General features: G+C 33.4%; 4 protein-coding genes across 8 annotated transcripts; 2 read left to right on the top strand and 2 right to left on the bottom strand.

Annotated features, from left to right (window-relative positions):
- Positions 1-591: 591 nt before the first annotated feature.
- On the bottom strand, positions 592-3,123 carry LOC124187776 (protein cereblon). Of its 2 annotated transcripts, none has more exons than XM_046579912.1 (7): positions 2,958-3,123; positions 2,499-2,608; positions 2,012-2,341; positions 1,621-1,876; positions 1,336-1,481; positions 994-1,190; positions 592-831 (listed from the first exon to the last, which is right to left on the bottom strand). In XM_046579912.1, the coding sequence occupies exons 1-7, from the start codon at positions 3,010-3,012 to the stop codon at positions 624-626; spliced, it is 1,302 nt and encodes a 433-aa protein (XP_046435868.1). In that variant the 5' UTR covers positions 3,013-3,123; the 3' UTR covers positions 592-623. The 2 variants fall into 2 exon arrangements, with proteins under 2 accessions (XP_046435868.1, XP_046435869.1); XM_046579913.1 differs by having other exon boundaries at positions 1,621-1,873.
- A 220-nt stretch (positions 3,124-3,343) lies between these two features.
- Positions 3,344-15,954, top strand: LOC124187777 (ATP synthase subunit C lysine N-methyltransferase). Of its 3 annotated transcripts, none has more exons than XM_046579914.1 (5): positions 3,344-3,656; positions 3,786-3,958; positions 4,209-4,397; positions 4,883-5,034; positions 5,354-5,656. In XM_046579914.1, exons 1-5 carry the CDS (start codon positions 3,566-3,568, stop codon positions 5,379-5,381), a joined length of 633 nt encoding a protein of 210 aa, XP_046435870.1. In that variant the 5' UTR covers positions 3,344-3,565; the 3' UTR covers positions 5,382-5,656. The 3 variants fall into 3 exon arrangements, with proteins under 3 accessions (XP_046435870.1, XP_046435872.1, XP_046435871.1); XM_046579916.1 differs by lacking the exon at positions 5,354-5,656 and adding an exon at positions 15,818-15,954 and having other exon boundaries at positions 3,347-3,656; XM_046579915.1 differs by lacking the exon at positions 5,354-5,656 and adding an exon at positions 10,359-10,497 and having other exon boundaries at positions 3,347-3,656.
- Positions 5,433-11,829, bottom strand: LOC124187774 (sodium-coupled neutral amino acid transporter 9-like). 2 transcript variants are annotated; one of them, XM_046579909.1, is made up of 12 exons: positions 11,303-11,829; positions 11,030-11,145; positions 10,700-10,880; positions 10,356-10,527; positions 10,048-10,202; positions 8,088-8,245; positions 7,836-8,000; positions 7,657-7,716; positions 7,379-7,552; positions 6,980-7,182; positions 6,683-6,787; positions 5,434-6,558 (listed from the first exon to the last, which is right to left on the bottom strand). In XM_046579909.1, the coding sequence occupies exons 2-12, from the start codon at positions 11,136-11,138 to the stop codon at positions 6,145-6,147; spliced, it is 1,896 nt and encodes a 631-aa protein (XP_046435865.1). In that variant the 5' UTR covers positions 11,139-11,145; positions 11,303-11,829; the 3' UTR covers positions 5,434-6,144. The 2 variants fall into 2 exon arrangements, with proteins under 2 accessions (XP_046435866.1, XP_046435865.1); XM_046579910.1 differs by lacking the exon at positions 11,303-11,829 and having other exon boundaries at positions 5,433-6,558; positions 11,030-11,156.
- On the top strand, positions 14,319-24,158 carry LOC124187775 (phosphoglucomutase). Its single transcript, XM_046579911.1, has 7 exons — positions 14,319-14,737; positions 15,818-16,256; positions 16,412-16,614; positions 17,032-17,233; positions 17,357-17,549; positions 17,863-18,046; positions 18,209-24,158. The coding sequence occupies exons 1-7, from the start codon at positions 14,489-14,491 to the stop codon at positions 18,431-18,433; spliced, it is 1,695 nt and encodes a 564-aa protein (XP_046435867.1). The 5' UTR covers positions 14,319-14,488; the 3' UTR covers positions 18,434-24,158.
- The last annotated feature ends 700 nt before the right edge of the window (positions 24,159-24,858 follow it).

Below are 24,858 nucleotides of genomic sequence, written 5' to 3'. Positions count from 1 at the left end.
GATTTGTCAGAAAATTTGACGTCTATTTCATATACTTTACAATTATTTAATATGCAGTATATGTATATCGAGAAAATCGTAAATCAAGATTGTACACTATAATGTACAAAAAAGCGAATGGGTTAAATAATAGGTTTCATACCTAGGGCATAAAATTCAACTTTACGCCCGCAAATGGTGCATATTTGAACGTACTTTATGCCTACTATGACGAAAAATATAGTATTATTTTTATTTTACAGAAATTGTGGGTTATAACTTCACCACCTGTACTAGAAATCGTAACGTACTGTACAATGCTGCGAACTAGAAATTGATCGTATAACATTCGCTTAAAATGTATGTAATATTTCATTATCCTACATTCAGCATCGTTTTATCGCAAAAACAATTCGTAACTTTTTATAAACTGTGCCATAACGGTGCACCCTTTGCTGTAGTATATACTAATAAACTGCACTTGATGCTTCTGTTTTTGTTAGAAAAATATTTCAATTATTACGGTAAAAACTTATCAATGGAAAATCGGAATGAGTTACAGCTTTCACCCTTACATATAATATTATCTGTATTAATTTTTTGAGTACTAAATCATATATGATTATGGTTATGATTGTCATTAACTATTCAGACCATGTCAAAAAATCGTCGGAATTGTTATATCTTTGAATTCTACTTTTCCAGTGTTGTCCTTTTGCGCCAAGTTTTTTTGATCGTAAGCTTTTTCTAGTAAGTCCCCAAAATGCCACAGGTCTAAGATCACTCTGAACTGCTGTGAACTTCCATCCCATGTGGACACCACAGTTGCATGAAGCTATTGTCCAAGCATACCTGAATAAAACTTTTATTAATTTCACTTGAATTATTTACAGGATTTACCTATGTAGTTGCAAGAGCTGCAGAATGATCTATAGTACTTAGAGATCAAGCAGTTTTATTTAACCGATGAAAAATATTGATTGGCACAAATAAGTATAAGAGCAAATGTTGTACCCTGGAAACCAGCTAAAATCTGTACACGGCTCCTCTCTGCTAAGTACCAGGCCTTGAGCTTTGTATAGAGTCACCGTATCATGAATAATTCCGGCAGGATTACAATAAGCATTTTGCGGCCCTTCTTTACTCATAGGAAATATGTCAGACTGTTTTCCAATGAATTCATTGCATTGGGAACACGTGAAAACTCGGTCCTATATGAATCAAATTAGTATCGTTAATTATGGAAAGAATAAGAAAAGTAAATTGTTTGAGACAGAATTAATTCACAGATATCGATTGGAAATTGGTTAGTGATGTTCCATTGGTTAAAATTCTAACTACTCCATATTAATGTACCTTGACCAGATATTTGATCTCCCATTGTAACCTAGGAATGGCACAATTATAGGCCAGTAATAAAATTCTTTCGCTGTCGTCCAGTGGTAGATTTTGAGCAACCCAAAATGATAATTCTGTTGTATCTTCCGGAATACTACTGCCCTCTAAACCAGAATAATTTAATCAACATTGATGTACTCATAAATACTTTGCATAAAGTCCAAATAACCATTTATAAGACAATCATATTCCTGTCAGAGGTTATGATAATTTTTGTCATATGCTAATAGCATAGAAACTAACGTGTTTCAATGTATTGTAAAAACTGCCTGATTCTGATTGCAAGTATTCTTGAATCGTACTGTCTATAGACCCAGGATGGCCAAGGAGTTGCTACTGCGTCATATCTTTCTAATATTTGCCGTCTTTTTGCTTGATGTTTATTAGTGGGAGGTGTTCTCAGGCGATCCAAGCTGACTAATCGCTCGTCGAATAACGGTGGTCCAAGTGATATTTCTGGTAGTATTTTAACATCAGCAGATATCTTGCCCGAGCCCTTTCATAAGAAAAGTATGTTGTCAATAATGTATCTATGTTGTGAAATCGCCAGAAAACAATTTTATACAAACCGATTGAAGTCAGTAAATCATAGATAGTAAAGATGTTAAATATGACTAATTCGGTAGAGACAAACCTGTATTAGACGCAATATTTTAAAACGTTGTCTCCCCTTTGCTTTCACCCTAAACCCATATGATTGAATTTCTGATTTGTATTGATAAATTTCAGCTGTTGTTCCAATAGGGATCATTTTGTCACGATCCAAGCAAACAACACCAAAAGTTCGATCCTTGTCTATACACTTTTGGAGCATCTCGATAGTATCTCTTCCATGGACAGTTAGTGGCAGTGTTTGACCAGGGAATAAAATGACCGATTGTTTTACTAATAACGGCAGGTTCATATATATACCATCATCCAAAATAGTCCGACCTCTCAGCTCCTCCAAGTTATTTCCCAAATACTGAGAAGGTGAAAAAGATGAAGGTGAAAATTGACGCTGATAAAAATCTTGACGCAAATAAAACATGCAATTATGAGTCCACTCATTCTTGAAAAGAAGTGTTTGTTATTTATTTCATAAGTTTAAAAGTGAGTATGTCTCACTTGCATCACTTTACCGAGTGAGTTGCAGGTAGCGTTAAATCAAACGTGCTATCTGTGGATGGAAGTGACACCACGTCTTCGATGGTTTCATCGGAATCAGATGCTTCCACGATGTATGATGCATCTGTAAAATCATAAATATAGGAAAAACAATTGAAATAGATAACCTGGTAAAAGTGTCTACAACATATTTGAAAGATATGCAGTGTTACAAAATTCCTAATGCTTTGAAATTTGAAGTAAGAATTGGGACGATCTTAGGTAAAAGTAAAACGTAATTAAAAGTAAAACGTAGATTAAGGTACATAGATGTAAATATTTTCTAGCCGTTCATCGAGTATTCCTTTTGTTTTGAATTTTCAAAAGGACAACAATTATGTTTCATTGCCAGAATTACATTTTCGTCAGTTTGAACTTATTGCAGAATGTCAAGTGGAAATTTTCATGATCAGAAGAATTATTGTTGCATTTACCTGAATTATTCTCTTCAGAAGCACTGGATTCGTCTGTCTCCATTACAAAGTTCATAACTGGGTTCTAAATGTGGTTAACTGTAAATATTTTTGGATAAAATTGGAAAAATCTTGCATTAAATTCAGCAGTTTCATTTACGGCATATACGCCGAATTCTTCACACCGTTTCACTTGTGGTTATGATAAAAAGTGTCAAAAAATTGTTCAGATACTTCAATTGGTTGAAATTTGTATGCCACGAGAATACTAGCCAATCATAATATTCCTCTTTAACGGTATTGATTAGAAAAGCGCGCGTATTTTGACTTCATTAGCTGGATATTAATTATTCTGATTTATGATAGTTTTGTCTTATTCGGGATCATTTTTTCTCATTCTGTAAATCGTTTCTTGAATCATTGTACGCATCAACGCACGATTGGCGTTGCGTATTTTTGGGAAACACAGCGATGATTCTCAGCTGTACGGTAATATGTATGTTCAATGGAGGTATAGACATGCTGCTAAACAGATGTAACCTGTTGTTCCCGGTTCGCGGCAGCGACGTGTTACAAATGTGAAGTAATTGTTCAATAATTAAGTCTCGCGGTGAAAAATACAAATAATTATGAAAGAACTACAGTTAGGAAATGAAGAGTTATCTAGTGGCGTTGAGAAACGAACCTCTAATATCGGTTTAATCTTTGTTGGACTTACTGGTGAGGTTATGTGGCATGATTTATTAGATAACCAACAACAGATTTACTGCGAGCACAAACCTAGAGACATTATCTGTACTGATATTCTCAAATATTCTTCATACGATTAACCGAAATTAATATTTTCAGGCGGTGCAGCTGTCGCCATCAGTGCAGTATGTCTTCCGTTTGTGAGTCCAGCACTGCGCAAGGTTTGTTTACCGTATGTGCCGGCAACCACTCAGCAAGTTGAAAATGTTCTAAGAGCATTGAAGGGGCGCTCAGGAACCTTGGTGGACCTGGGTAGTGGAGACGGACGCATAGTATGTCAATACATGTGATGATTTTTGAAATGAACTAAAATAATTTTTAGAAACAAGAACGTGCGTCCTATTTTTATCAAAATTATGATTTTATTCCATGTGGATCTAGTTCAGATACAATCGTTATTTGCCCTAACCACCTGTAGTTTAACGATAAAAATAATTTTGTAAAGTAGTAAAATTTGGGAATATATTAATTATAGTTATTTTTAAAAATAAATCTATTCCTGTACATGGATGCTTGCTTCAGGTTTTCGCAGCTGCAAAAAATGGATTTAAGGCAGATGGTATCGAATTAAATCCATGGCTCATAGCGTACTCACGATTTACCGCTATAATGCGAGGATTATCATCAAGAGTCACCTTTTTTAGAAAAGATCTTTGGAAATTTAATTTGGAAAAGTACGATAACGTTGTTATATTTGGAGTGCAGCAAATGGTAAGTGTATATATAATCGTTTAATTTGCACATAAAATAATTTTTTGATTGCATGCAAATTGCATGCATTGATTGCATTTTTTTGATCCATCTTGCCTTATGTGTCATATATTTAACTTCAAATAAAAACCGTTATACTTACCTTAAATTTTGTTGCGAGGCTTGTATAGAGCTCCATTACGAGACTGAAGCTAGCAGCTAGAAGTATTAGCCAAACGTTCTAATATTCTTTCGAATACCGTAGTGACGTCCAAAAATAAAAATTTTGTCATATGCCTTGAACTCCCATTGTTTTTATAGAATTACAAGCATGAAACTGAACTGCATCTTTCTATTTCCAGCAAGTTTAAGACGTTTCGCTTCTAACTCTGGCTGCTAGTTTCAGCTTCACCATAGCTCCACTCTTATTTGCAAGCTGTTATTTTATAATAACATTAATGAATGACAATGAATTGAAAATTTAATGTTATGAACTTTCTGTACAGATGGACGAAGTGGAAGAGAAATTTAACTCAGAACTAAAGAGAGATAGTTTGATAGTAGCTTGTCGTTTTCCATTACCCAACTTGGAACCTGTTGCAATATTCGGACATGGGGTTGATACTGTTTGGGTCTACAAAAGTGCAGCTTCACCAAAGTGAGTTTAGATACATTATACTTAATATGTAGATAACTTTAATATCGCAACAAATGAGGAGAGGGTAATAAAAAATATCTTTTTTTTTTTGCAATAGTCAAATTTTCTTTCAACGAATTTATATACATATGTATATATGTGTACACACACACACACACACACACACACGCGCGCGCGCGCGCGCGCGCGCACACACACACAAAATAAAATTAAAAAAAAAATTTTCCGTGTTATTTAAATGGAAAATAAAGAAATGGATAGAGGCAAACCTTACTATTGATATTAAAGCTCATATTGGCGCTAAAATTTTTATTTTTAGGTATACTATCAATTTTTGGACACCATAAGAAAAAAAAAATAAATTCGTCTTTTTTTGAAACACCCTAATATACATATATATACATTGTGATAATAATGTACCAAAAATGTTTTATTAAATTCTTGATACTTACAAACAAGTCAATTAATAATCACAGAAATTGTTATATTTAAAATTGTTCCATGACTCTACACAGTAACTGTGGCATATAATGACACATGGGTAAGAGAGGTTCTGATGAAAACTACCTAGCTCAGAGAGACATTTCAGAGATGCAGATAGAAAAGGCATGACACGCTGTATGGGTTTAAAAAACGTAACTTAGTTCCCCGGACATAAAATTTTTAAACACATCTCCAACATACGTACTTTGAATTCTGTATGTGGTATTATGTATTTTTCAGCAGCCACATTGAGATACAATTTTTCTATTTGTTTCTCTGATTGTGAAACATATATTTTTCGTTTGCATCTGTTAATAACAAACGTGATATTTGAAGATTGCATATACTAACTGTGGTAGTGTATCGGATAATTCTCATAATTTCTAACAAAAATCCGAATTTGAAATTTAAACGAGCTTACAAAATAAAGTTCCTAGTAACCAACTGTCAGAAATTTGACAATAAAGAAATATTTGAGTGGTGAAATAGCGTATTAAGATGATTGCTTACATATTCTTTATTTAAAAGACGTATTAGATAGTTAAAAATATTACATATTATACAACTGAATCGCACAATGTGTCCTTAAAATAAAACTACAATCACAACTGAATTCGCAAACTGTAGTTAGTCTTCACTGATGAGAAATTGTGCTGCGAGATTAGATACACCAATAATTGGTATGGTCAAATGTAAAATGGCTGATATCATCGTCATTTTACCTTGTTTGTACATAGACATTAGGTGCAATAGACTAGGTAAAGTGAAAACGTAAATGAAACCGCTCATTGCACCTGTGTATCTGATTATTGTACCTACCCGTGGCATAAATATAGCGAACAAGACACAGATTAGTACCGTTACGATATTTACAATCAAAACATAGCTCTTGGTACAGTTGGAAGTTTTAAATATAGCCGATAATATTTGAATACGCAACATATACGCTATTAGTGGATACACGGTCAATAACTGGAAGAATAAAACAACTCGGGCGCCTATGGTCAAACCATCCCATTTTTGGAAGTTGTTCAATAAGTTCTAAAATCAAACCATGATTAATGTTTACATTTCAAGAACTATCAAGTCATATTGATTAGGTAATGTCATGTCATGATCTTTATGATAACATATTTCGGTATTTCAAAGGGAAAGGAGTACTTACATCTTCGATGCATGATTTGGCCAATGGAAAGCAAACATAGAACATAATTCCGATTAAAATGTAGGTGCATATAACCAAAATATAAGCTATGGTCAGATCTCTTCCCTGAAAGCAGTGAAAAATTTTTTTTGTCATACCACTCAACACAAGCAAGTCGTTGCGCATTAACAGTTTTTATATCCTCATATTAATCACTTTGTCTGTGTAAACATGACATTATCTGTAAATCTGCTGTGATTACTGTACAGTTTTTGTCAGGGCAGATTTGTTGTATGTCTTTCACATCAAAGTACTTACATTGTTCTTTTGATTTTCATTGTTCTGCATTATAGTGATGATAATGTTGTGTATGAAAAATGATAGCGCGAGCATACCAGATAATGCAGGAAAAGTTGGTCTCAGTTCCCAACTACTTTCCCATGCCTTATTGTCCATATTAATACCCCAGGAGGTCGACTTCACAATGACAAACACAATCAAATAAAGAATTGATACTGTACCTATCAAAAGTAAAAACATGTCAGATGAAATGAATTCGCCATTACAGTAAAATGATGCGATTCTAATAGATGCAATAGTTCCAAGTAAAAGTTGTGTCCATGTATTACATCATGCCAATGGTGAACACTGGATCCTGTCTCAATCCCTTTCTGGTTAATTACTTCACTGTTATTTATTTAATGTACTTCCTCTTACCAAGTGAATTGAATTTCATGAAGAAAGTTGCACTGCTGAAGTTGAGCAAAGGGAATATAAGTATAGCCAAAACTATAGGCACTGTTTTATACAAGTCCCAGAGTGGTCCCATGTTATCATATGAATGGTCGTGGAGGTTGCTATCATTGTACAATCCTTGTTTTGGGCACAAAACTGTATAAGAAGAAAAATTTCCATTTAACCTATGAAAATGTCTTTATTCAATTGAATTTTACGAAATATATTTAATTATAAAAATAGAATTTAAAGAAATGCACCTTCTGTTGCATGAGATTCGTTTGTAAATGGTGGGTGTATTGGCAGTCCTGCAATAATATCTGTAACAGGTGGAAAGTGATTAGTAATTGGCAACATAAAGATTTAGAAAAGAATCATAATCATGTCGTTGATTGAACAACAATGGCTGTGATTCAAAATAATCATTTTCATTACAGACCGTATAAAAAGTTCACTGAATAGTACAAGAAGTTTGACATTAAAACCCAGTATGCAATATTTGCTCCTAGCATAACTGTAATGCTAAAAGTTTTGGCAATATATTCTGCCCAGGAGCCCAGTAGAGTTCGACTGAGTGCAGTAACTTCTCCGTTATCTCCTGCTCCTATAATGCAATATAGTCATTGATGGACAAGTTACACCGACTTCTTTAAGCTCAATTGCATTTTAAGTTTTTATCTCAAAATTTTACCGTGATACTTGTGGACTTGGAGTAACCTGTATGCTGTATAAAGGCAAAGACCTCCCATAGCTAACATAAGTCCTATTCCAGGAATTAATCCTGCCATTGCTATACCCCATGGCATAGTTAACAATGAGGAACCTAGAATGGTATTCCATATTGAAAATCTGAAAAATATTATTGTCAATCTGAATATCCATAATTTGTAACATGGTAATCATTCTTTTTTTCTTTATAGTATAACATATAGTATTACTCGAAACATGAACTATCAAGACTAATAATGTCGAAAGTGCGGATCGTGGGTGTAAATATGACAAATATAGGTCATTATGCTGGTATAGGTATATCTTTTGTACGAACGCGCTCGTGTGCTTGACTGGTTAGAGAAGGGTATCCACCCTAGCAGGGGACAGTGAACTGACTAGACAGTTGCCTAGGCAACAGACGAAGCAATACCCCTTACTATACTACAGTCTCGCAAGTTTCCCATTCAAATAATGTGTAAAACTTCTATCCACAGTCTGCTTACAATAGTATAGGTGATGTGATATTTGGCAGGGGTTTATATGCGTGTATCTAGGTAACTAAAGCAGCCAGTGAATTGTACTCCCTCTGCAAAGCTACGTCCAAGCATTTTTAGAATATGCAGAAATTGTCAGAAACGTTTTCTTTTACGCATTAAAATCTATCCATTTTTTATTGTTATTAAATAACGTGTGGCAATAATTTCGCGTATAAGTGTTAAAATTTGCGATAGTTAATTTGAAAAGAACTTGATATTCAATTCCCATTATCTATACCATGTGCAGTGATGTGATATTTTCATATTCTGAGTGATTGTAAAAGCAAAAGGAAAAATGTCTGAACTGCTTACAAGTATTATTTTTTAAATTCTTTGCGTAGATTTTTCATAAAATGTTTGGTGAAAATACGATATTTGTGGTTTTCTAATCGGATTATGAAAGTTGTTTCAAATTTCCTTCAACGGATTACACTGCATTTCATACCGTGATTCTAGTGTTTAATCCTATTTAAAGTATCACAAAGTGAAGGTAAAAATCTCTAGCTATGCAAAAAATAATGTCCTTATCTCTGTTTTAATGCTTCTATTGCAAACACCATCTTATATTGTTTTACACTGTCTTCAAGATTAGCAATGTAAGTTAATCTCTTTCCTTAATGGTTTTATCAGTCGTCAACATTTCAGTGTTGTGTCAAGGTTATTAAACGCTAGAAATGAACCATAAGCATATTATGCAACTGTAATATACGCATTAAGCTTTGTGTTTTGTTCTTTTGTGCTTCAATCAAATACGAGAAATATTTTATCATTGATTTTTCATGAAATTTTACTTCAGGACACCCGTCAAATTTTTATTTGTGTAAAATTCATCATTAGACATAATACATATTCATACAAATAACATGCCGTTGAGGAAAATTTTAGAAATTTCCTATATTTGTAAAATAAGTGACACCCTGTATACTCTGCCAGTGATTCTGATGAAACATTTGTTGATTCATACATCAGCTAAAGTTATACTGATAGAGGACTATAAAATAATGAATAAAACAGCAACAATACTTATTTATTGCATATGTGTATGAAATCAAAGCCTGTTATATTTGCTGTAGTCCGTAATTAGTGTGAAAAAATATTTTCCCGTATTTATTCATAGTCGTTAGACTCTTAAATATTGAATATTATAAAAAAAAATTCTTACCACAATAGCAACATTTTTCGCGAGAATTACCAGCTATAGTTCACTTAAGTCAGGAATGGACGGTACTAAAACGAGATTGACTATGGATTTAACAATTTAATGCAGTGAACGTTGCCGTTGGCACCTGGGCAATGTTAAAACATTTTTGGCAGATAAAGTACACGAGATTGTTAACATGAGTTAAAAGTTTATCACTCATCAAAATGATACGGTTTTATTTGCACTGTATGTTATGGGCTTACATTGTCACTAAAGAGCTCTGTGTTCGCTTTGTGGACTTGGAAGTGATTGGCGGAGGATCCTGTATTAAGGGTAAAGGTCCGGGCAAAAAACCTCGACCAACTTCTTTTATGATTGGTCGTGTGCCACCGTCTTTACAAATTGAATCATCTATGACCTATAGAATTTGATTTTTATCAATAACTCAATTAAACAGATGAATTTTTTTGTCAAGTCAATAGAATCTTTGAAAGACTACAAATATGAGAACTTGAAAGGTTCAAAATGTGGTTGTACTCTTAAGTTGATTTCATTTTCCTTGATTTCTTACCAGGTCTGACAATGAGTTGTGAATTTGGTAATATCCTTCCCGGCAATACGGTGGTGGTGGTGAAATATTTGTTTGGTGCAATGTTATCAATGGACTATCGTGTGCTAAAAGAGGTACTCTTCTTGGTAATATTGCCATGGAGTTAAAATTTGAAGTTCCCGCACTACCATATCTATAAACATTTATAGCATTTTTTCTATAATACGATTACCAAATGTCACAAGTAGTTACTCACAGTAGAAATGAAGCAACACAAAGTAGAAGGATCAAAAACCATATTATAAACATTGCCAATAAAATAGATGTCTTCTGATGTGACTTTGATAACTTCATACGAATGTTACCTGGGAGAATCTGCAATAGGACTGAAGTCTAAGTCACTAGTATCAGAGTCATGAAAAATCATAGGTGAGAAGCTCATATGAGTTCCAGAGCTTAGTAAGGGTGCACTTTCAGATCCACTGTCTTGTGGTGGAGATGTGTCACTTACACTCCACGCACGTCTTGGTTTTCGCTCGTACATACCTGTTTTATTTTTATAATTCATCAAGACTTCGCATCATTTTGTTAAATTGAATTGTATCAACAGATGAAATTCTTATCACATTCTTCCATTAAAAATTTCTTTGAATCAGCGATGTTAGCAATCAAATTTCTGTATTTCTATTGTCTACCTTGCCGTTGTTTAGCTGTTTCATTTTCACCGGAGAGTGTAGCGTGTGATAATAAAGATTCAAGACCTGCTTCTAACTTTGCTACTTCAGCTTGTCTTTTTGGTTTCATTTTTCTCCTAATAGAAAATTTGCATGAAATTGCGTCGAATCATTTGTTATTCATTATAACAAGTACTTTTTAATAATTGCATTTATTACCAAGTAGTAGTAAATCCCTAGCGAATAATATTTGCTATGTAAAATGATAATAGACCAATAATGCTTTATACATACCAGCTCTTGAATTCTAGTTGCCTTTCGTCACTGATATGGGATTATATCGGTAGTAGCAAATATGTAATATCTTGTTCTCGTTATAAAAATGATTTAACATAAGAAGGTCGCCTAAATGATAGTAAGTTCAATTCTCGCAGAGTATGAAAATACACATTTTGTGAATACTTTTTTTCTTCACAAGCTATTATTGTTTCAAACTTTTACGTTGTTTCTGTTATATGCAGTAATTTATTCGGTGTTCTACTAATAATTATTTACAACTGACAATTGTACGAAAACATTTACACACCTTATATTTTTTTTGTATTGCTACAAGTACTTGGTTTAAATTTTTATCGGCTTTCATTAGTATGTACGTAGTCATATTTGAATTTATTTTATTACCGCAAGTATGATATGTGTTATGCTATCCCGTTGGGTGAAAAAATAACTTGGTATTATTTGGTGGATTTTAAATATTTGAACCAAGTATTGTCCTTGTTACTGTATGAATCGTACTTCCTGACTAAAGGTTTAACTCGGACTGATTTACTCGCAGAACTTCAGCTCTATGCTTTCTACAGCATGTGATTATATCTGGGTTTTGTGACGTAATAAGTATCATCCCCTCTGCTGGTCATTATCTCCTTTTTCGTTCACAACTGCTGAGCAACAGAAAAACTTATTTAATTACTAAACGATAAAAGTATAACATTTGACTTATTAATAGGTTTTGCCAAAAATAATATTCTATGAAGTCGGTAGCTAAAGATGTGATATAATTAATTTGAAAGTTTATCATTTACTATCAACTAAATTGGATTTACACATGTTTCTATGAACTTATCATACGATTTTGCTTGCACTATCTAAACGGAATTTTTTCATCAAATTAAATTCACCATTAAACAATTTTTATGGCATCTCACTGTGGCGTAAATATGCTGCACTGAGTTAACTTCCATTAATTGCTAGTCAGTACGACTACTTTTAACAACTTCTTAAAAAACAATCTTATTTATCTTATTTATTTCCATATATAGCATGAGCCAAGACAATCGCAGTTCACCTTAATTCTGTTTTGGCTAAATAAAGTATCGCTTTTTCATGCAGCACAGAAACCACGAGAGACTATGTGTTATTTAAATGCCGATAACAATTTCACATCCTCATTAATGAGACGATAGGAATCCTTTTGCAATATAAAACATTTAAAGGTTGCGCAATATTGTATTACCTTTTTATTTATTTATTCACGTTTCACGGTTTCTATAAATTAAGTTTGTATTAGTTAAGGCTTATGGAATGATTTTATTGTGCATGAGTAGCAACTGTTAGAATTATAGGTCAAACTGTTTCATCTTTCGTTTTGTATTTTTGACGTCAGATTATTATCAAAAGATTGCTTTCTCGAAGTTTCGTCAACCTTGTGATCGAGATCCACTGTTACAAAATAGAGCGTTATTATCTCTCCCCACGCGTAAAACAGTCAAGGTAGACAGTTATCAAGTTTCTCACCGAGTATACGATTCTACTAAATTTTATGTTAGTAGCAGATTGACCCACATTAGGCTCGATGAATTTATAGAGATGATTTAGATAGCTATATCCAGCTGGCGGAAACGTGCAGACTTTATATCGACCTTGAACATATTATTACAAATATCAAGTATTGATAACTCAGAGTTCACGGCTAAAATTTTCCAAACATGTCCTTGCAAATATAACGATAACTATAATTAACATGTGTGATACGTTGCAATTTAAACTTGATACGAAAATCAGGTCAAATTTTTTAGCAGAAATATATTTAAGGATAATCATTGCCATTGTCATTCCAGTCCTGTATAGCATGAAAAAAGTGATTTGAAACGTCTGAAACCGGACGCCAACAGTTGAAAATTCCATTGTGACATGTTCCAAACAATTTTCTGCTGTATTGTCTTATTTGTTATTTTGAGGTATCTGCTTTGTAAACATAGATATTTCACATTGAAGCGAATAGTTATATGTTTACTCCTATATTTGTGTTGACTCCAAAATCAATCGGTTATCTACATTATTATTTGTGTACTATATGCACATACCGCCGAGGCATAAACAAAATTCATACTTATTGCAGGTGTCACGGTATAGTTAATAAAATTCTGAGAATGCGGAGTAATGTAACAATCACAGAATTGTAGAACAATGCATTTGTCGAATACGGTAATGTAGAGTGAGAGTTGTTAATTATTCTTAGGAAAGTAAAGGTAGTACTATTCAAAAACGGATAAAATCTCAAAGACATTTTCATGAAAGCTATAGTGAAGTGTGTATAAGGAAGTTTTTCACAAATGCCCAGATAGATTCAAGCGTTGCAACTTCTTTTTCGAATTACGAAAATTCTTCACCGAATAATTAAGAACTGGAAGAGAATAACTTACAATGAGTAGGTATCGAGACAGGGTGTAACATTGTATTTTTATTTCTCGTTTTTGTAAATTTACTATTACAACCTTCCAGCAGTTATTAAACTTAAATATTGCTCAATAATCAAATCTAGTTCAGAAATACATGCACACATGCAAATAACATAAGGATGTACATTTCTTCTTCGCTTTTTCTACGTACCAAAAATACAGTACAATATAAAATAGTTAAATTGAACTGTAATATCTAATTCCGCGCAACAGTAGAGACGAGGATAAAAGTAGTAAGTAGCTCTGTAAAATCCGAATTAAAAATTCTCGAGACGAAAATATCTTTTAGCCGTACTATCGTGATGAAAAAAGTAGCATATGCAACTTGATAAATGAATCGATTTGTTTCTAATTTTTTTCATGCCGGGAGTGAGCAACTCTTGCGCTTGCGAAAATTATTCTGGTATGTATATTCCGGAGCTGCGAACGATATCATATGTATGTATGATCAGTGCGATAACCGTGGCTCCGTCCATGAGTCCGTGGCGATAGCAGTTGACACGATGCCTGAAGGCGAATGTTTTCCGAGTGAGTAATACACGGGTTGTCGGATCCATGCCCTTGTGTGTCATTGGCAGATAAAATTTAGTCTGCTAGCAACCGCGGTGACGGGACTGGCGGTCGATTCTACCGAACATTTTTTGGGCTCGGTATTTAATCGTATGTTTACAATTGTTGTTTAACATCGAATCGCACCGTTGTATATTTGACCATCGAACATTGTTACATTAAAAAAAATATTATGCCCGGGAATATTTCAAGCGTAAGCGTACCCACGAAGGTTCACGAGGGTCAAAAGCCGGGTACTTCGGGTCTACGAAAAGCCGTCAAAGTCTTCACACAGGAGCATTATACTGAAAATTTTATCCAATCAATTTTGGAAGCTCTTGGCGATCGTTTGACCGGGTGCACGCTGGTCGTCGGCGGTGACGGCCGATATTACGGCAAGGAGGCCGTTGCAAAAATCATAAGAATCGCTGCAGCTAACGGGGTATGTCAAATGAATTAGTTGCCCTGTTATTAAAATTCTCTGTTGGTCATGTATATGTGTATATATATACACACACACATGTATATATATATATATATATATATATATATATATGTATATATACATGCACACATAAAAGTGACGTGTATTTCACAGCTTTGCATCTCAATGCATGTCATGTATGAGTGCTTCGCTGCCTAGGCAAGGGGGGGGGGGGGGGGCTGTAATAATACGTTCCTTTATTCAATTTGTACAGTGTAGTTGAGATGAGATAAAAATTCAGAAATGGTTACTCTAGTTCTTTTTTTTTTTTGCTAAGAACGTAAAAATTACAGCATAACACATGTATAATGAGTTTTAGAAGTCATGCTGTAAGGTACTACAAATTGTGAATACACACGTGTAGTTCATACTATGAAATTTACGTGTGTATAAAGTGACACGATACGTAGGCTATACCTATATACATACAGATATCGTATATCCATACCACAGTATTGTCTTTGCCTATCAGCTATTGATAAAGATCTAATACTGCGGTCATTAAGATTATTAAAACAGGCGTGGGCCACTATGAGCTAGCACTTTTTACTTAATTACGAAATAATTATCTATGTATTTACCTACAGTTTTGTTATATAAGTTAGGTTTACGATTATATTTCAAATACCTAGATTTCTTATTAAAAAGAAAACTTGTAATTCTGATGTAAAATTTGTATTACAATTGTAAACTTGTGCAAGTATTGATATAATAGATATTAGAGTTCTAACTGTTTATTATCTTTCGACTCATTTTGATTTTCATCCGAATATTTCTTTTTAATTTATTTTTCAATATTTTGAAACTACTTCTCAGCAAATTATTGTTTATACATACAACGCAGATGAGTTCATATTGTTCAAAAAATTTGTCAATTCGATTACATTTACCAAAAATTGTACTTGACATTTTATATTTGATAGGAAGGAAATTAAATCACAAGTCTTGAATTATTCTTGTATGACCTTCAATAAATTGTAAACGGAGAAATCTATAGCAACTGACTGAATAATTAAAGTGAGAATTGTTTTTCAATAGGTAGGCAAGTTGATAGTAGGACAGAATGGGATCCTATCAACTCCGGCTGTTTCGGCTATTATTCGCAAGTACAAAACTCTTGGGGGAATTCTTTTAACCGCATCACACAACCCTGGTGGTCCAGATGCTGATTTTGGAATAAAGTTCAATTGTGAAAACGGCGGACCTGCACCTGATGCTGTTACCAACAAAATTTATGATATAACCAAAACTTTGAAAAGCTACAAAATTGCTTCAGGGATCAACGTTGATATATCTAAAATTCAGAGCACGAATATAGAAGTCGATGGAAGAAATTTTACTGTCGATGTTATTGACTCTGTCAACGATTACGTTGAACTGATGAAGAGCATTTTTGATTTCGCCGCTCTTAAGAAACTTATCCAAGGCAGCACGGAACGATCTGCTTTTCAAGTTCTTATCAACTCAATGAGTGGCGGTAAGATATAGTTGCTAATAAAAATTTGTTAACCTACAGCTGAATTTACAGTGTGGAATAACGTACGAAAAACTGTCCTAATCTGTCATAGTAAAATGACTGATCAATAACATCACTGCTATACATCATTAATTTTACATTCAATGTCTTACTAGTCACTGGGCCATATGTAAAACGGATATTTATCGACGAATTGGGCGCAGCTGAAGCAAACACAGTAAATATCATTCCATTGGAAGACTTTGGTGGACTTCATCCTGATCCTAACTTGACTTACGCAGTAGATCTTGTGAATACTGTTAAAAACGGCCCTTACGATCTTGGAGCAGCCTTTGATGGCGATGGAGATAGAAACATGGCAAGTTTTTGAAATCATACATGTGAGGCGCCTCATTTTAAATTTTTAGAATAGATGCAGCTCAGCTGGTCGTTAGGTGCCGCCTCAGGGCAAATGTAATCAGTGAGTTATCAGACTACATTGAAGTAACGTCAATATTGGTGGTTCAATATTAGCGATAAATAAGAAAATAAATAATACTCTACAGTAAAAAGGTTCTATACACCTGATCACTTGTCTAACTAGCCATGCGGCGGTGCTCACTGTTCAATTAATTTCCTTTTATTTGTGAAGTTTAATGTAACTTACCTTGTATTTCAAATAACAGTGTCCAGAAGTTTCTAAATATTATGATTTTTTTTCACATAATTAGTATAGTGAATAGCAGTATTTATGTTGGCTGCGTGTATTATTCAACAAATTTGAATGCATTTTTAGATAATAGGCAAGAAGGCCTTCTTTGTCAATCCGTCAGATTCCTTGGCAGTCATAGCTGCGAATTTGGATTCTATTCCATACTTTAAAAAGACAGGTGTAAGAGGTTACGCTCGATCTATGCCTACAAGTGGTGCTGTTGATCGAGTAGCTGCAGCAACTGGTGTTGAATTCTTTGAAGTGCCAACAGGATGGAAGTATTTTGGTGAGTGAAAACATCTCTTGTGTGAAATTTGATTCTACAGTTACTTGAAAACAGTATTTTGAATCAAATGAAACGATGATTGGAATTTGGAATGGTTAATTAAACGTTTTATATTGTGGACAGGCAATCTAATGGATGCAGGAAGACTTTCTTTATGTGGTGAGGAAAGTTTTGGAACTGGTTCTGACCATATTCGCGAAAAAGATGGAGTTTGGGCATGTCTTGCTTGGCTCAGCATTATTGCACACTCAGGTAAATCTGTCGAGGAAATTCTGCAAGCACATTGGACCAAGTATGGTAGAAACTTTTTTACAAGGTATGTCTTTATATAGTAAACATGAAGATCGAAATATCTGTCACTTTAACGAAATATTGATCAGCCCCTCAAACAAAACACCGTTTTCAAATATCCCATTACAGTCTGTCAAAATATCTATCTCATCATTGGTCACATTATAGCTTACTGCTGGTACATGTTGTTTGAACGGAAAATCATGACTTTTTCAAAATATTTTCCTTCCCATATGAATTTCGAGTTAGTTTCAGACGGAAAACCAATTTAACAACCCAAAAGACGAACGATTCATGAAATTTTAAATTTCAATTGATCTCCATGATTCACTTTACAGATATGATTACGAAAATTGTGCATCTGACGCTGCAAATAAAATGATGCTCGAACTTGAACAGCATATTAGCAATCCAAGTTTCAAAGGAACAAAACTTACAAATGCGGACAAGTCGTATGTTGTTAAACATGCTGACAATTACGCGTACAAGGATCCAATTGATGGAAGTGTTGCTCAGAAACAGGTTTGGACATATGATGTACTAGTAGGTAGTGTTATGAATTCAAGTGCGCTCTGAAATCCATGTGCTTCTCTGAGAGGATTATATATTGATGCACCAAAATTAATTACTAAATATGATGAGTTGAGACCACCCTTCATAATTATTTTCAACTCCTCTCTACAGGGTCTGCGAGTGTTGTTTGAAGATGGTTCTCGAGTGATCTTTCGTTTATCTGGAACAGGTAGTTCTGGAGCTACAATCCGTCTTTATGTTGAAAGTTATGAGTCTGACCCAACAACTTACAACGAAGATCCCCAAAAAATTCTTGCTCCGCTTCTAAATATTGCTCTTCAATTGAGTAAACTCCAGGAGCACACTGGACGTAACGCTCCAACTGTCATCACATAAAACTTATTAGCTAGTCCACATTCTTCTACAGTACCTAGCACTTTTCATCGCAGCAGTATGTATAGTATATTTAATTATACAAATTTTGTGTTAGACGTACAATGCATATTTGAATAGTTTTAATTTTATCAAAAAAAATTCTGAATTAAAGTTCAATATGATAAAAGAAGGTCCGATTTTACCAGAGACTCGATCATAAACTTCTTTACCGAACTTCTCACCGCAGAATGCAACCTTTGTGATATTTACAATGCCAAATACACCTCTTGAATTTATATCGTATACTCGATTATGCAGAATTGCAATGAAATGCATAATACTGTTTGATAAAAGAGGATGCTTTCTACAAGATTATTACAGCTAACAACCATGTTGCAATTAGATTGAAATAGAACTTAAAAGTTGTTTTCCTCAAAATGTTCTTATTCCAAAAAAAAAGCAATAATGTAGTGATTAACATGAGGAAATTTTACATACAGGAAGTAAGTGTTATATAGCTTTAGATATTTGAGTTGTCATCTGAAAAAAAATTTGTCTGAAAAGTAATATTGCTGCTCAACTTTTTTTTTCACTTTTACACGAATTTTTCATGTACAAGAAGCATCTCAATTTTATCCATGAGAATGCTGCAATTAAAATATTATATTCTCAAACTTTGCCGATACTGAAAATTTATATATTCTGAATAATAGATTTTTATAGTCCGATTATATATGTTCTTAACATAAATCACTTACTCGAAAAGCACAGTTTATGATAAAAGAATGATGGTTTAAATTTACTCCGAAAGATAAAGACGCTTTACTACATTACTTTACATTCTCGTACAAATAAATTGCGGAGTAATGGTAGGGATGATTTTTAATCGGCGAAAAATCAATGTCATTGGCTGTCTGTAAGTTTTGACATACCAACAGTATCACTTACTTACATGAACCTGAAAAGGGGTAACTTTTCAAGTGTCCAAGTAATAAAACAAAAACGCTGAATACATTCAGTTAAAAATTCGCTTTAGAACTAAATTGAACAATGCGGTCTAATATTATTAGTTTATATTACCGTTAACTTAACTGTACAGAAAATAACGACACAGTTATCATAGATCGATAGATATCTATTGTGATCATATCAATACGAATTACTTTTAGTATTTAAAAATTGCGACTTGAGATATAACTTGATATTGCTGTTTACCAGCTCTACAAGTTATTCAATGTAATAATTTACGACATAATTGTCAAATCATCAATTTGAACAAATATCAGTGCCTCAACATGAATTTGAAATTTATCGAACGACAAAAACCAGCTCTTCGTGGCAAATAATGAGTTCCTCACAATTTTTACCGCAGGGGTTCAATACAGCTTACCTTTTAGTATTCAGAATGAAAAACATTCTTACCATTCTAATCATTAATACTTAACAGTATATCAACATGCATACACTACATTCTGACATGATCTGCTGTTCTGGTATATCGACATAAATTGCTCAGTGATAAAAAATCTATCAAGCCAACGATTGAAATGGGTAGTTTGCTTATTTCTTTTCATATGCTTTAGATGCTCAACTCTATTTTTACAATTATATATAATTTTATTTGTTTTAAACATCCACGAGACAATTACGAACTTAGGTACCTATGATTTTTCATCACGTTTTTCTATCAATCAGTAACTTGCTAGTAAAGTGAATTTATTCTGCATACAATTTGTATTTCCTTATCAATTACTGCTTACATTATATATATTCAGTTAATTTGTATGGGAAACTTTAGTCAGTGCATGGATGTGCGGGATACTAGTAATTTTTCAAAGATCTAGGAAAAATGATAAAATTGAAAGTTTCAATTTTCTATGAAGTTTGAAAAAATGACCCTCCACACCGCTGAGGTTGGACATAGTTTTGAATATAAGAGATATCTATAAGTTTGTTATGAAAATGTGATGGTGATGTAAAATTAACAATGACATCATTTTGTTTGTGATGTCTCGTGTCTCTTCATACAAAACTATACATAGAGTAAGTTATACTAAACAGTTTAATACTAAAAGTATTTCAAGAAATGTGAATGTCAGTATGACATTCACCGAAAAATTGTGAAATAAATTTAATTGGTATGGCAATGTACATTACAACGAAGTGTACAAACAAAAAACCAACTATCTACAGTTTTAAAAGTCCACTGAATACAGCGTTAAGTAATCGTAAAGAAAAAACAATTTTATGATAATTAAAGAGGTATAATGGTAATCAGTTTATACGAGTATAATCGCAGATAGAAATATTCTTAGTTCACTTTTTGCTTTTATTAATTGTTGCTTCAGCTAATGGAAAATAAGTAAAAAAAAAACACAAAAAAAATGTATATATACATTCATGTAACACACTAATGGGATCTATATTGCTTGTATAAATGTGAGGTTAGTCTTTTTCTTTCTTAAAAGTTTTTTTCAAACAATTTTGTTTTAGCGCTAAGTATTTGACAACAAAGTAATATACGTCCTTTAATGATGTAGTGTTAATAGCTTGTGTAGTTTGCAACTATCATTTCATTGTGTCAAAATTCGATTTGTAAAGGACTGTAGGTTTTGATAAGAGATGAAGAATCCTAGAGAAAAACGTCGTTTTCAAGTACAATGGCCAATTTGACATAGCAGATTTTTGATTAGTTTTCATCTTCGGTCTTGATTAATTTTTTTGTGTTTTCTTTTTTGTTTTGTTTTTGCAAACGACGTTTTCAGGTGGGTCTGAAATTTTTTGAGATTATGCGTCTGGAAGATTCCAATGGAATTCTGTAAATAATCGATGATGAGCGGGAGGATACTTGGGGACCTGAGGCGACACAAGCTCCCATCCGACTAAAACCTCCATGTCACAATTCAATCTGCACGTAGTTGTCTTGGAAAGTATTTAACCCTTTAACTGCCACTGTAGCATATTTGCTACAATGATGAAACCGTTATTTTTACAAATATCTACTTCAATTCAATTTAAAAATCCTGAACGAATTGGAAAATTAGTAACGCACTCTAAAGAAAGTTTTCACTGAATAATTTCATTTGAAAAACTTTTTATTTAGGCATGAAATTTGAAAAACTATTTTTAAAAAGTGTAATTTTTCAAATATGTTGATTGAGAAAAATTTGAAGTGGTTGAGAAAAATGATTTTTTTCAACAGCAAAGACGTCTGGCCGTTAAAGCGACAAACGTCTGTGTTCTATTTTCTGTTGAGCTCAAGATTAAGAGGTGCCCTAATCATGTAATTGTACCTATGTTCAAATAACCCGTAGAAGTAATCGTGATAATTTTCCATCTTATGTAACTTTGTAATGGAAAGTTTTGAAGTTTCCAAAAATATAATAGAGTATTATGAAGCTTAATTTAAAAATTCAGAATTATTTACTGCTATTCAGAAATTGTGGTTTGTTTTTGACCCTGTAACTTGCTACTGATTGTGGGAAAACAATTGGAAATTGGCAATGCTCTCTTTTCAATATTATGATAGTATTTTGCCACGAAGTCATGTCAGATATATGAGCTTCTCGCCTTAAGTCTAATTCTCCAACTCCAAAGTTGGTCTGTGGACCTGTAGAATCTTGACCTGAAAAAATGACTATCTTTTCATTAATCACTCTCATCTCTATGTATAGATTTGTAACTGCACCGTAATTACAGCTTCAAAAATATTGTCATGTCACGCAGGAAACTGAAAACACGTAAGATCTAAAAATGAATTGATAGACGTTCTAAATCCATATTGTTGTCGATATATATTATTTTTTATCTATATAAATTGTTCATTAGATATGTGACATGGTCTCAGGTCGTGATGTGGTAGCTGTGTCACAAGAGACCAGCGATGACTGCCGATTGTACTATAAAACATAAACATATAACATTTGTACTATAGTAATTACTATCTAAGAGTTTTCGAGTGAATGCCTAAAGCTATACGTGTTATTATCCCTAATGTGAACTTATTTTCTGTTTAACTAGATGTACAAACTACTCTTTCTCCACCCAATTCATTTAATTACATTAGTAGACTCTCGTATTCCATTTGTTACTAAGATTTTGTCATGATACAAAGTTGTTATATTAGTGCACTTATCAAGTCAAAATATTAGGCAAAATGGAATGTGCATTTGATATGATTCGTAATGTCTATGAATAATTTATTACTAATTTTTATTCAGATCTATTTGTTTCAATTTCATTGTAAAAGGTTGAAATTGAATACAGACGATATGTCCAATCTTGGTAAATTGCTTTGTAAATTGCTTAAATATTGCTTCGCTTCCATGTCGGTGAATGTTAAATCAAACTCGTACTATTATTTCATTAGCATGCACGTACATACTATCGTATCATGCTGATCATCCTGATTCTACTATTGCTACATACCCTAAGTACCTTTAATAATGGTGGAAGATATAATTAGAGGCTATGATTGCTGATTAACCATCTACTTGGTACATTTGTGGAATCTTCATTTATACATCGCAAATAGATGTTGAAGTTCCATGTACGATGTAGAGGGAAAAAATCTAACTAGACTGTTTAAAATTACTTGGGATTCGAACACTCGAGCACTGATTTTTTTCGTTTCTTATTCTACAAAGTGAGTGATGAGAAGAGAAGTTGTAATCCAGCAATCACACTTAACAGAAAAAGTGAGATCATGTCAGAATAATATATAACTTTAATTATGAGATGTGAAATACTTGAAACTTTTAGGTTTCTAAGTACATTATTATAGACTGGGTATCTCCATGCGTATATCCTGACAATATTGGTTGTTATTATCAAGTATTGAATATGTACTGTGAGCAGGATCCTCTTACTAAATGGCGAACAACATTTTTTTCTGGTTCACCTTGTTAGCGTGGAGGGTATCTCGATTTGTGAAGTTACTTTTTCTTATTCATGCAAACCTGATGAAATCTCAGCTGCTGTATATTATTTCACACAATTCCCCTAACTCATATCCGACTGATTGTTGAAATATTTCGATGATGATTAGTGATAACTATATGCCCAGGAATAAAGCCAACGGAATGTATACAGTGGAGAGTTATAAATCACGCAAGGTCAGAATATTTTAACAAAGTAGTATGTCTAATTACTGTATGTTTTTATAATATACTTGGTACATTTTTTTGCAAACCAGAATAACGTAGTGATTATAAATTGGAATTCCTTGGTAAGTGTTTTTATGCGGTAGTGAACATCTGTGATTTCTTAATTGATGGTAATGGTCGTATCACGAGAAATTCAACTTCTTTGTTGAGTATTTTATTGTTATTATTGCTACACATTAGACGCCGTTGAATTTTGGAGAATAAAGACATCACGTATATAGATGCCACATGTTAAGTAATTGATAATTTTTTAAGATTTACCGACACAAGAAATTTAACACCCGAGGTGCGTCACCATTTATTGAATGAGTACTTTGCAAAGACTACTGTTGGCGGTACGCTTTGTAGCGTTGTAGATTAGCGACCATTCATTTAACGATGGGAACTTTTCTGCTGAACTAAAATAATAAAAAAAATTCTTTTTCCTCTCAGTTAAAAATATTGATTTTTGCAGAATGCTACGATGACTTGTTCGATACATGTTTTCGGATGGTTCACGGAAAAATGAGTGCGATCAGCTGTAATCCGTTGCAACAATCGATTTGCAAAAATAAACCGGCAACCACAGAAAGTTTCTCGTATGTTTGCAGTTCATTCTACGTTTTGATTGTGTTTGTTAATTTGCTTGGGATCCAATTAGTCGGAAAAACCTTCCATAGATCGATTGTAGGATAAAAAGTTTTTGAGTACCAAAGCTGCAAAACGAACGTTAATTAATTCGAATTTTTTCAGAAATTTTTTTGCTGATTTCGATAAGCATTGGAATAAAATTTATCTGAACCAAAGAAAACTCTAAGCGAATGCACGCCTGCGTTTTCTATATCCCCAAAATAGTAGCGCCTTCCGACACGAAACAAGTTTTTGGAACTCATTTTCGAAGTGCACGGATGATAAATGCATGTCGGCAAACAACTTTATTCTGTCGTATTTTGCATCACGAATGCAGTACATATTTACCACAGCAAAATGCCATTATAATAGTTGTAACTGAACAAATCACAAACATCAACGATTGATATTACTTGGCATGGCAGTAAGATAAAATAATTGACAACTTTCATGAGCTCGCAATCACTGGAAACTTTCTGCAAAACCTTGTCTCTCGGTTTTAAGCATCTATGAAATGTTGAAATTTCATTTTATCAACATGTTCGCAATTTTTTGTTTCTATATATGGCAAATTATCCAGTTGAACATGGTCCGAGGCTAAATGGGTAAGGTGCTTGGCTGTGCAGCACTCGACCAACCAAGAAAGCCATCCTATAACCTGCGGCCATGAAT

The sequence above is a fragment of the Neodiprion fabricii genome, chromosome 1 (assembly GCF_021155785.1).
Source record: "Neodiprion fabricii isolate iyNeoFabr1 chromosome 1, iyNeoFabr1.1, whole genome shotgun sequence".
NCBI lineage: Eukaryota > Metazoa > Arthropoda > Insecta > Hymenoptera > Diprionidae > Neodiprion > Neodiprion fabricii.
This window is presented reverse-complemented; position numbering and strand designations above follow the sequence as displayed.

What these genes read in the sequence shown, in the direction of transcription:
- LOC124187776 (XM_046579912.1), bottom strand. Translation starts at nt 3,012, where the DNA reads ATGAACTTTGTAATGGAGACAGACGAATCCAGTGCTTCTGAAGAGAAT. An exon ending in AAATATTGCGTCTAATACAG is followed by an intron (nt 1,877 to 2,011) that starts GTTTGTCTCTAC and finishes CTTTTCTTATGA; the next exon opens with AAGGGCTCGGGCAAGATATC. An exon ending in TTTACAATACATTGAAACAC is followed by an intron (nt 1,482 to 1,620) that starts GTTAGTTTCTAT and finishes ATTCTGGTTTAG; the next exon opens with AGGGCAGTAGTATTCCGGAA.
- LOC124187777 (XM_046579914.1), top strand. Translation starts at nt 3,566, where the DNA reads ATGAAAGAACTACAGTTAGGAAATGAAGAGTTATCTAGTGGCGTTGAG. An exon ending in AATCTTTGTTGGACTTACTG is followed by an intron (nt 3,657 to 3,785) that starts GTGAGGTTATGT and finishes TAATATTTTCAG; the next exon opens with GCGGTGCAGCTGTCGCCATC. An exon ending in GTAGTGGAGACGGACGCATA is followed by an intron (nt 3,959 to 4,208) that starts GTATGTCAATAC and finishes TGCTTGCTTCAG; the next exon opens with GTTTTCGCAGCTGCAAAAAA.
- LOC124187774 (XM_046579909.1), bottom strand. Translation starts at nt 11,138, where the DNA reads ATGAAACCAAAAAGACAAGCTGAAGTAGCAAAGTTAGAAGCAGGTCTT. An exon ending in ACAACTCATTGTCAGACCTG is followed by an intron (nt 10,203 to 10,355) that starts GTAAGAAATCAA and finishes CAAATTCTATAG; the next exon opens with GTCATAGATGATTCAATTTG. An exon ending in CCAAATCATGCATCGAAGAT is followed by an intron (nt 6,559 to 6,682) that starts GTAAGTACTCCT and finishes GTTTGATTTTAG; the next exon opens with AACTTATTGAACAACTTCCA.
- LOC124187775 (XM_046579911.1), top strand. Translation starts at nt 14,489, where the DNA reads ATGCCCGGGAATATTTCAAGCGTAAGCGTACCCACGAAGGTTCACGAG. An exon ending in GGTAGAAACTTTTTTACAAG is followed by an intron (nt 17,550 to 17,862) that starts GTATGTCTTTAT and finishes TTCACTTTACAG; the next exon opens with ATATGATTACGAAAATTGTG. An exon ending in GAAGTGTTGCTCAGAAACAG is followed by an intron (nt 18,047 to 18,208) that starts GTTTGGACATAT and finishes TCCTCTCTACAG; the next exon opens with GGTCTGCGAGTGTTGTTTGA.